Source organism: Drosophila navojoa, chromosome X (assembly GCF_054131105.1).
Source record: "Drosophila navojoa isolate 15081-1374.11 chromosome X, UAZ_NAV_1.0, whole genome shotgun sequence".
NCBI classification, from domain to species: Eukaryota; Metazoa; Arthropoda; class Insecta; order Diptera; family Drosophilidae; genus Drosophila; species Drosophila navojoa.
In genome coordinates this window covers 12,257,501-12,269,432 of record NC_142895.1, presented here as the reverse complement: position 1 = coordinate 12,269,432, position 11,932 = coordinate 12,257,501, and the positions used below count along the sequence as shown (strand labels likewise).

At 41.4% G+C, this 11,932-nt stretch overlaps 2 protein-coding genes across 2 annotated transcripts in view; one reads left to right on the top strand and one right to left on the bottom strand.

Annotated features, from left to right (window-relative positions):
- Positions 1 to 313: 313 nt before the first annotated feature.
- Positions 314 to 2,586, top strand: ATbp ((A+T)-stretch binding protein). The gene is made up of 2 exons (XM_030388678.2): positions 314 to 625; positions 754 to 2,586. Exons 1-2 carry the CDS (start codon positions 446 to 448, stop codon positions 1,795 to 1,797), a joined length of 1,224 nt encoding a protein of 407 aa, XP_030244538.1. The 5' UTR covers positions 314 to 445; the 3' UTR covers positions 1,798 to 2,586.
- Positions 2,587 to 10,462: 7,876 nt separating this feature from the next.
- LOC149090612 (uncharacterized) overlaps positions 10,463 to 11,932 on the bottom strand; it is a 2,231-nt gene continuing 761 nt past the window's right edge. Inside the window, exon 1 of the mRNA XM_089263563.1 lies at positions 10,463 to 11,932. This exon is cut by the window's right edge and continues 761 nt beyond it. Coding sequence (XP_089119689.1) covers positions 10,463 to 11,932 — 1,470 coding nt within the window.

Here is an 11,932-nt window from a genome sequence, read left to right as displayed (position 1 = left end):
TTGTTAGTTGAAGCCGTCAAAGTATTTATAAAACACTATATATATACATGCATATATATATAAACTAAAACTATTTTTTTTTCCTGTTTATTACTTTTATTTCAAGACCAAGAGAAAATAAAATTTACTAAATGAACTTGCAGACGAATTAAGCAAAATAAATTTAAAAACAAGAAATGCTAAAAAATATATGAAACGTGTTTTAATTTAAATTCAATTAAAATGTTTGGCGGGCTTTTGAAATTAATCTTAGGTGGCAACGCTGTGTTGGTGTGTTGCGAAACGTGCCGCGCAACATCGATATATATATAAATCCGATATATCACCACAAAATGCACAGATTGTCAAATGCAACCCTGTACTGCGGCCAGCCAACAAAACATTCATATAAATAATAATAAAACGCAACGCACGGCCCCGAGGCGTCGCCAACAACGTCAACGCAATGGGCTTTCCGCGCATTCTCAGCAAAAACAATAAAATCTACACAAAGCTTGGCGAGTTTTGCCTATCGGGCGATAGCTTCTGGATCGTCTGCCACACATGCCAGGAGGAGCTGCAGACGCAGGACGCCTTCTGGAAGCACATCCAAGATGAGCACAACTTTCTGCACGGCCTCGCCAAGGTAAGCACCAGAGCCAGCAGGACACCGACCGCCCAATGCCCTCAGTCTCGTGCATGTTATGTTTCCCTTCTTACGTTATTTTGGCGCCCAAAATGTTTGTTTTCATGTGTTTGTGTTTGTGTAAACAGGAGCATGGTCGCAGCTCCAATTATTGCTTGACTGATGTGGAAGCGGCTGCCACGACTACTACAACAACGTTGCCAACGTTGCCCATGCCGCTGGCATTGTATCACTGTGCCAAGTACAGCGAGGAGGAGCAGGAACAGGAAAATCAGCAGCAACAGCAGCAGCAACAGCAGCAGCAACAGCAACAGCAGCAGCAACAGCAGCAACAAACGCTGCAGCTTCAGCAGCAACAACAGCAACAGCAGCAACAACAACAGCGGGATACGGCCAAGGATCTGGCAGAGCTGCATGCCGTGGCGGTTGCTGCTGCTGGCGATCACAGCGCGCGTAGCAGCAACAGCAGCGTCTGCGGCGGGGCCGGCGGAGGCAACAGCATCGATATCAAAGTGGAGCCCGCCAGCTTGAGCCTACCGCCGGATATGCAGGTGGCAGCGGCAGCCGCAGCAGCAGGGAGCAACGCCAATACCACAATCTACCATTTGTCGCAGGTGGTGCCAGTGGTGCCGCCGCCTCCGCCACCGGCATCGACGTCCTGCTTTGTGAATGCGGGCACAGTGACAACTCCGACGACGAGTGCAACAATAGCAGCAACAGCCACGCCCCCGCCGCCGCCGCCACTGTCGCATACCGCATTGGCCGGTCCAGTGGTGGGCGGCTCTAATGTGAATGTGAACGTCAATGCTAATGCAGCGGCTGCTGCTGCCGCCGCCGCCGCTGTGGTGCTGCAGCAGTCGTGCATACCGTTGCTGGCCGGCGGCCAGGAGCTGCTGCCAAAGGACTCGAATAGCACGACGGCCAGCGCGAGCAGCGCCGTCTCATCGGACGACGGCGAGCGTTGGTATATCTGCGATTATGGCACCTGTGGACTGAAGTTCAAGTACAAGTCGCGCATGGAACTGCATCGGGTGGTGCACAGCAAGGAGCGGCGATTCAACTGTGATATGTGCAGCGCCTCCTTCAAGCAGTCCTGCAACCTGTCCACGCACCGCAAGAAGAAGCATTCGATAAGGGGCATCAAGAGCGAGCTCTTGCCACAGCGCTTCTAATGTGCGTCTCCACCCCGCTGCCTAAGGACCAAGTGCAAAGTCGCGCCCCCCTTACCCAATCCTTAAAACTCCTATCATGAGTCCGATTCCAAATCCCATCCATCTAAGCCATATTTTTTTTATATATATGTATGTATATGTTTTTTTTTTTCATATTTTGTTTGTTTTAATTTGTTTAGTTTTAAGTTAATCTTAAGCATATTCACACACACATATATATAAATGTATAAATATATGATTTACTTTTAGGTTTTAGGCCCTTGCCCCGCCCTCATCGTCGCCCTCTTCCCCATCCCATTTAGTGTTAAGTATATGTTTAAGTGAGGTTATGTTAATCTCTGTGGGCATAGCAAATTGGTGTACTTAAGCCGATTTTAGGACTGTGCATAAGCATATATATATATTATATGTATGTATGTTTGTACGTATGTCTGTATGTTTTTATATGTGTATGTTTACACACACACACACACACACACACACACACACAACTTATGTTCGTATAGCTGTAAATGCAGATTTTTATGTAGTCGTTAAGCAGAAAACTTTACCGTTAATCATTAAGCGTTTATTTGTAAGCAGCCAAAACACAAACAGGAGAATGAGAATGAAAATGAGGATTAATCAAAATGATGAATATTAACAGTAAAACGAACCCGTTAGTCAGTTGTTAGCAATTACATAACGTTACTGTTTTTTTTTTTTTTGTATCGAAACTATGTCAAATAATGCGATCAATCCAGTAAAAAATCGACAACAAAATATATACCTTAACAATTGTTCAGCTAACGGCGCTCGCTCTTTATTTTTTTTTTGAATTGGCGCTTTTAAATATCCCGACGGGATTTATTTGCTCTGGCATTATTTAATTCAGCTGAAGGGTTCTCGGAGGTGATAAGTGCCTTATTTTCCGTTCATATATACTCCACTCTTATACTACCCCTGCCATTATTTATTTCATGTTGAAAAATCCTCGCAACGGCTAAATTACTGTTTATAAAATACTGGCTGGTTTGTGTCTGGGCTGCTGTCTACGCTGAATGTGCGGCCAATTTTTAGTACGCAATTTTCTTGCATTTGCCAATTCGCCGGATTTGTGTCCTTGCTGCTATAAATTGCAGCACGTACATAAACCACAAAAGGGCTGCGTTGCTCTTTTTGTTTTAAAGTAAAAACTATGTATTTTTTCTGCATTATCTGTCGATTTGAGCAAGTAATAAATGTACATATGTATTATATACATACATATGTATTTACATAATGGGAGTCTATACAAAGTAAAATATGGTAATGTTTTTTTCCAAGCTTAAAATCTAGGTTTATATGAATTTGTAGAGCTGAAATAGTTATCCAACACAAATCAAGCCGCAAAGTGCATTTTATGCATCCCATTTGATTTCCAGTTGATCGACAGCAAACATACTTTGAATACCGAAAATTTTATAAAATCATACAAAACTGGATTGAAGTGTCCTTCAAATATAGCTACACATATACATACATGTGCATATGATATCAATGTTATACATGTGTTGTATTATTTGCTGCAGCGCAAAAGCTGAATGCTGCAATAGGTGCAAACTGAAGACTCTTTAATTTTAATGAACGAATGAGCGTGTTTAAATACATACAAATACATAGATAGGCGTGTATGTGTGTGTTGGTATTGCTGCTGCTGTGCGAGTGAATGGCTGAGTGCAGATGGGTTGGAAGCACAGTGAAGAGGAAGACGCCACGCACACACACACACAAACACAAACACACGCACACGCATGAAAAGGAAGGCGTAAATGAAGCGGAAATTGAAATGTGTGCACCAAACGAATGTACGCACTAGATTTTTGAAAGGTTTTTTGTGTTGATGTCTGCGCTGCGTTACACACATGCACATACACACCCACACACAGACAGACAGACAGACAGGCTGATATGTGTGCCTCAGCCTCATTTGAGCAGATACAATCAGTTGTCCATGAAACAGACAGGCATGTATGTATGTCTTGAACTTGGCCCAAAAGAGTATGCTACATCAGTTGTCCATCGCAGTTCTATCAAAGGAGTTGTACACTCGTTCAGTTGCTGAATCGCTCGCTCCGTTCACAAAACGCCAGCGTGTTCGCTGGTTCATTTGAGTCGCATTATCGGTTCCTCTGCCCAGACGAGCTATCGTTTTCTTTTGTGTTTTACCGTCGATTCATGTTGGTTCATTGTTTGCTAACAATCAATTGCACAATGATTGCATTTACAAATAAACAAAATCTTAATATCGTTATGGCAACAAGCTGAATATTATGTAGAGTAGTAGACTTTCAGCAGTGAACTTAAGCTCTGTACTATGGGCCGGTGTATCTTGCTTTAAAGCAAAATATCACTAGTAATATGCACATAATATATACTGTATAATTTTAGTACTTTTAAATATATTATTTATTTTTATTTTTGCACTTACTGCACAAATTGACATATAGAAGAAAAATGCGTCTCACTTGTTTAATTATGCCAGATATGCTTGCTTATTTCACCACTGTGAACTGGACAGTTGGAGAGTTGGTGAAAGAGAGAACGTAAACAGTTAAACAGTTGCAGTTGCCGCTACAAATGGCGTTGCTTATTTAAGTACTTTGTCTGCATGGCTCTCCATCTTCATTGTCTCTCTCGCTCTTTTCACGCTCCACCTCTGCCATCTTCGCTCGCACTTTGTTTGCGCTTGCACTGGCTCAGCCAAAAATATTACACAGACAGCTCAACAAGTGCGAAAGCGAGACGGAGATAGCTTGTAATTAGGCTCTGGCTGTATCGAAGTGCTAAAAATTTAAGCCACTGTGAAAAGAGTCATCCACTAAAAGTTTCAATTAAACGCACAACAAAGTGTAGAGTGTGCATGAGTGTGTGGGTGTGCATATGTGTGCATATGCTGAAAACTCAGCGAAATCAAATTGAGTTTCAGCTTGTTTCAGTTGTGCCGCGTGTTTTTCATTTTACTCTCTATAATCAGTTTTCCTCAATCAGTTGCATGCGCATGCGAGTATATCCGACTAGGATCATTTGGTGCATATTGATACATACATACATACATATGTATATAAACAATTTTTACAATTTAACATTTCTTCTGTGGGTGAGTGGTTCTATTTGATTCACTTTAATGATCTTGTCGAGCTTTAATTCCTTTCCAAGCTGCCTTTACAGGGTATCTAAACAAGTCGCATACTCTGGCGGTGGCTTAAAGTCACATATGATTTTGTCGCTCGACTTTTACATTGTTTTCCGTTGCTATTTAGCGCAGTTGCAGTTGCTATGGCAGTTGCAGTTGCAGTTGCAGTTGTCGTGGCATTTTGTTGGCCAACAGCGATGTGAGTGATGAAACTCGTAACTGTTTGTGATATCTTGGGCGCCTAATTAGAGCGTTCGTTTCCAGGCAATGGGTAATATTCTGGATTCAAAGAAACTGCTGGCAAGGCATGCCAGCTCTGGCATTTGCTACGATTGCGAATTGAGGTGTCCTTGCATACCTCTGTTCATAATGCAGGTGAATTCAACGGCAGCAACAACATTTCATGTAAAATGCGAAAAACCTGCAATTTATGTGCAGCGTTGAGCTGGGAATCCGAAACGAACTTAACTTAATTTGAACCTAACCTCAATGTGCATTATTTATAGAGCGCACAGCAGAGCACACAGAAATGTGCGGCGTCCACTATGCAGTGTGCATGCAACAGTTGCAACAATGCAGCTCGTCCATAAACTTGCGAATGCACAATTAATCACATTGTCGAAACTCGAGCTCCATTGCAAGGCTGCGCCAGCAACGGTAATACCCTTGGGTGGCTAACTAGTTCCACCAACGTACTGCTTCACATTCAATTAGTTGCCAACGCTGGGCAAGCTGACAAACTGACAAACTGACAAGCTGACAAACTGATAAGCTGACTAACTGATGAGCTGACAAGTGTGTCCGCATATCGAATTGCCGAAAATTGAACGCTTTTCGCATTTAATTGAATCAGCCGAATGATTCAATATTGTTGTCGGTTAAAGTCCGACATTTGGCTAAATCTGAAATACCATAAGACCGTTAGTAACGGTAAAAATCTATTTCAAATCGCAATTTGGCGCTCTCTGTCGTGTGAAGGGCAATTTTGCGCGCTCTCTCACCTTCCAGTGCTGGAAATTTAGTGTAGGGCATGCTCGTGAAGGGCATATACAATTACGTGTTTAATTCAGTTTGCTGTGCTTCAAAACGGCATTTACCACCGGATGATGAGATGAAATATAAATATAATTGGGTTATAAAATTTTATTTAGCTAATTTATAAATCAAATTAATAAATGAATTTAATGAACTAAATTATATTAAAAATTTGTGTTTTCTAATTTCATCATCATCATTATTATTATTATTATTATTTTTTATTCCTTATTTGTTTTTGTGAAATTTAACATTAAATAAAATAGGATTTCTTCTTGTTTCTCATGCTGAATTATAGCGCATTGTTAACTCGCCGCAAAGCATTTGCCCAACTTCCAGGACATTTCCAGTTATTGCTCTTCATTTGTGGGAAATTTGCTCTTAAATTCCCAGTGAATTTGGTTCACGCGCCCTCTGCCTCACACACACACACACACACACACATAGACACACACATACAAACACACACAAAGTGTGTTGGATAGACTCTGTTCTTAGGCACGCTTAGAAACAGTTACATGTGGGATAACGTAAGGGATAATGTAAAGGATTTAAGCTACTTGCCGCCAATGTCACTGGCTGAGACCCATGGTATCTCTGCCTCTCCTCCCCCTCCTCACTCTACCTTTCTATCGCACTCTCTCGCTCTCCCTCTCAGTGTGTGTGTGTGTGTGTGTGTGTTGCGAGGTTAAGTAGCATGCAGGTAAATGTGGCCGCGACTCTGTGTGTGTTTTCAGCCGTGGGCATGGGGCATCTCTGGATTATGTGACTTAGCCAAATGCCGTCTCAAGGACAAAGAAACGAAACACTTTCCATTGCCTACTTATGAGCACGCTCAGTTCACGCAGCGGGCCATGGACGAAGGGAAGGGGGGGGGGGGGGGGGGGGGGGGCAGAGCAGGAGTGAGTGGATGGGGCGCAGTCACTGGTGTTTGGCAGCTATGATTGGTTATGGCAGGCCGTTCAATTGAGCCCCATTGAAGCGTCGGACATAACAATGGATGCACAGCTGAAGCAACACGATTGCTCCACAATGGACTCGAGCATGACTCATCCAGAACAAACAATATAAGCTTAACCTGTGCAGAGCTGTGGAGTGGGGGTGGGAGTGGAAGGGGGAGGGGCTGTTGGGAGGTTGCTCAGGGAGTATTTCATGTGAAACAAAAGTTTTTTGATGCGTTCGTTTCGTTTTTTTTTTTTGTTTTCTTTAGCTTATTATTTATTTTATTTTTTTTTTAAGAAATTGGGCAAAGTTTTATGGAATTTGTTTTCGGATGCAACTTGCTTATTTCATTTTCTCTTTTCATATATTTTGGTTTTTTTTGGGAAGAAGAGAAAGAAAGTGTTTTATGGTTTTACAGTTATGTTATTGGAGTATAAGGTGCAGGGGCAAAACAATAATATTTGGCCTAAAATCAGGCGAGCGAAGCATATAAAATATGTAATTTCATGGATACTTCCGGAAATGTTGCTTCAGCATTGAACTTGGCCTTTTTATGGGTTTTCGCGCGCGTTGTTAACTTACGAAATTGTTTCTTTTTTTTTTGTTTTTGTTGTTTGTCTTTTCCTTCGGATTGCATTAGGAAAGTTTCATATCAGCCGTCATATGGCTGACGTGTGCAGTGAGGTGCAGCGAACTTAATGAACTAATTAGGTGGCTTAAATCGCCGTTTTATAGCAATTAGAGTTCGTGTCCAGCTAGCATAGGGCATGTGCATGGCAGGTGCTTGGTGCTGAGGCGCAGCCAACTTAATGCTGTAATTAAATGCTTAGCAAGCAAACTTTGTCTCAGACCAATTAGAAAATGCACTTAGATGTGCTCAGGCGCAGCCAACTTAATGTGAGTCATTTAATATCTAGTTTGCTTTGTATCCCACTCAAGGCAGGTACTGAAATCATATTAAGTATGTTTTAATACTAGAAATACTACAATAATAAGTAGGTTAAACTTGAATTCTTGCTAGGGAAATTTTGTGAAAATTTATATAATTAACTGAAGGCATTATAAGTTGGCATAGTTGCTTCTCAAGGGAACTAGGGGAAAGTAGTCATTGGTTAATTTCTAGATCTAAGTGTAGGTTTCTAGACTGACTCTGTTATACATTTCAAGACATGAGAGTTCCGTGAAGTATCTAGAATTTATAATCTGCTTAACCAGTCATGACTTTCTTTGGGTGGGCAGAGAGAATGACTATTATACTACCATAAGGTATAGGGATACTAAAATATTAATAGAGGATGACCAACTATAGATTGATATACTCGTATCGGGTGCTCCATGTTAGAGGCCTGATAGAATAGACTGATAAAGGGACTGATATACATATGTATATATGACAGAATATGTCTGCCTGATATACTGATTAATAGGTTAGGTACTAGATAAAACTAGATAGCATAGAATAATATATGTTAAATTGACTATTAGAGTCTATCTCCGTAGAATTCCATTCCATAACTCTGGAGTCTATGGGCAGCTTTAATTTGGTGAAATATTTGAGGCGGAGTCAACTTAAATGCTTTGGCGTTGCCAGACCGCGCGCAGCTAACAAAACGCACTTAATAAAAATGAATGAAATGAATTTTTGCGATGAAAAAAAGAAAAATAAATAAAAATGTAACAACAATTCAATTCATATATACATATAGACATCTCTGTCTGTGCGTGTGTGTGTGCTTTTTGGCTTTTGTGTTTGGCCATTTTTGTCCATTTTTGTGCGCTTTGTTCTCTAATGCAGAGCAGAGCTCTCAGCTGCCTCCCTTTGTCTCTTGGTTTATGTGTTTGACGGAGGCATTTTTATTTTATTACATATTTTTCTTTTAATGTAATTTATTTGATTTGCTTTCGCTTGGCTTTTTATCTACTGACCTCTCGTTGTGCACCACACACAGTCTTCTTCTCTCTTATTCACTCTCCATCTCCCTCTCTCTCTCTCTCTCTGTGTTCGGCCGGAACATTCATTTGATTTTGTTATTTGGCACTTGGCTCTGGCCTCCAGCAACCAGATATACCCTGGCCCTCGGCTCGGGCCTCAATGTCATTTACAACTTGACCAACTTTGGCTGTTAATCACATCGCAAATGTTCCTTGCGTAAATATTCGATTGAAGCGAACTTCTCTCCACAGCACGGAGGAGCATTCGGCATTCGCTGCCGCTGGCCAACACCCACTAAATATGTAGCTCTACCTAGATGAATCATTGTTAATTGACGTGTTCGTGGTGTGATTGGTAATTTATGGCTCAACATCGTTTCTCTTCCTCCCTCTCTCTCGCTCTCTCTCTCTCTTTCTCTATCTCTCTCTCTCTCTCTCTCTCTCTCTCTCTCTCTCCCTTTCTCTCTGTGTGCTTTTTCTGTTTTACTATTTGATTTGCTTATCTGTTTGCTTCTTGCCTTCTATACTGATTCAATTTATTTCCATAATAATTCTCTCTTTGATGCTCTCGTTTCTCTTCTCTTTCGTTCTTTACGGCTCTCTCTCTGTTATAATTGCTCACTTCACATATGACTTGATTGAGCTTGAACTCTCTTTTTGCTTCTCATTTTCTTTTCTGCATTCTTCTTAAGTGGTTTCTTTCTTTTCCCTTTCTCACTTTATTCTCTTCTTTCTCATCGTCACTTCTTGTATGTTATGTTCTTCTGTCTTTACGTCAATTTTCAATTTCTCATGTTTTTATCATTTATGTTATTTAGTTTTTTATTGCCCTATCTTTTCCCTCTTTTTTATGCTCTCTTCTCCTTCGTTTTTCTCTTGATTTCCCTTATAACTGAACTAGCCCATGATTCTCTTTACTCTTCTTATGCTATTTCTCACTTTGGTTTTTTTTTAGCTTCTCGCTTCATATATCTCTTGGCCTTTGATCGATTTCCACTTCTCCTCTTGCTTCTCTTTTGATATACATATAATTTCGCTTCCTTCCCACTCTTTCTTCATTTTCTGTTTTTCTTTTTGCTTTGAATTTTGCATCATATGTGATTTTGATAACTTGTCACTTCATCTCTCTCTCTCTCTGAACGAATACACTTTACTATGATGGTGTTTAGTTTCGTATTGATCTTTATTCTTCTGAGCCTGGGTTTATATACCCAGACTCATGTATAATTTCAACCCTTAAATCTAATGTATCTATTGCTGAGTGTGTAAGGCTCAGCATTGGGCTATTACATATTCTTATCTTATCGCTGAGTGTGTAAGACTCCGCGTTGGTCTATTAGCTATTCTTATCCTATCGCTGAGTTTGTAAGGCTCAGCGCTCGTCTCCTTCGTAATCTGACTCTGGGGTTGCAAGGGTTGGTCTTCATTTGTATATTTATGCAGTCCGTACATGTGGCCCTTATCGCTATCACAGCGCACTACCTGCTAGTCGCTGAGTGCGTCGGAGGCATGTATACGATCATCGTATATTCATATGTTCATGCCTGAACATTCTGCGGGGGGCCAAGTGTGTAACTTCCGGAATTGCTGTCTGTGGAAATCTTAATAATATACAGGACAAATACAAATTTGATAATTGTTAATATTCTTGACGAAATGATCATCAATCCAATCCTTATGTTCGTGCCTGAACATTCTGCGGGGCCCAGAGAGTGTGACATCCAGATAAACCGAGTGTGCCACCAGTACCTTGGACTTTTGCTTAGGTGGCGGCTCCCATGCCAAGTGAAGTCGAGCCTCTTTGAAGAACTTCCGCGGTTTTTGGGTGTCATCATTTGTTGCATTAGTATAGCTGAGTGCATCTGTTGAGGAAGTTGTCAATCGTTTCATTGTTGCCGAAGCCAAAGCCTCCAAATGGTAGATATCCTTCGTTTGATCCTGATGCTTTAGAACAGATATTGATTCGCTTGTAGTAATTATGGTTGTTTCCTTTAAAATGTTGCTGCTACTTCCAATTGAATCCCTTTCCGATGTAATTGTACTTGCAGTTTTAATCTCCATAGTTGGTAGCGCTGCTGTGGTCATCACTGGAGAGTTTGAGTCGGTATTGTCGCTGTTCTCTTCAGCTGCACATCCAGCCGCTGTTGCAGTCTCCGCAGAAGTTTGCTCTTCCGTCGTGCTGCCAACTGTGGAAATATCATCCATTGGTCGAACTTCCAATTGGATATCTGTTGATGTATCTTCAGCGATACTCAACGTCGATGTCGAAGTTGTGGCAGAAATTCCATTCTTGTCCTCATCTTCTATGCCCTCCGAATCCAATGTCGGAGTTGGTGGAGCCCAGATCTTCTTTATTGATCTCTTGTCTTCACCCTGCTTTGTTTTTGTTGTTACTACTTGAAGTTTATTTTCTTGTTCTGTAGATTCAGTTATATATCTTCCCATGTGGGGGCTTGCCGGCGGGTTGAAATCCCACTTTTTGAACACAATTGCATCCAAAGCTGCCTGAGATGTTAGCATCTCATCAGCGGTGACCTCGTCACTGTTATCGGAGGTGCTCACGTAATTTCGGATACTGCCTTCATCATCATTCTTCAGCAGTTCCTTGTCCACTGGCAAATAACGTTTGTAGCGTCTGCATAAACAGTCCCACGCTAACTTGTAGTTACCTTTTCCCATTGCGAAATTGCTTATCATTTGTACATCTTCTCCTTTGACATACATTTGCAAGTATCGCAGTTTCGTTTTGTCGCTGATATCCTTTCTGTTGTGGATTATTTTGGTGAACTGCTCGAAGAACGTCGGCCACGCCTTAGGACTTCCATTAAAGTAAGGAAGTGTTGGTCTCTGTCGCTTTGGAGTGTCTTCTTTTATGTTTTGCAGTGCACTTATTTTTCTTTCCAGCCTTTTAGACACTGTGTACACTTTGACTTCCAGTGCGTCTATGCCATCGATTTCATGGACACGCTTGTCATATTTATCCTCCAAATCGGTAAGCGTTGACTGGACTTTATTCCAGAGGAACTCTAGCGTTTCTTTGCTGTCTAGAGCATCCTCCTGGTTGCTGAGCTC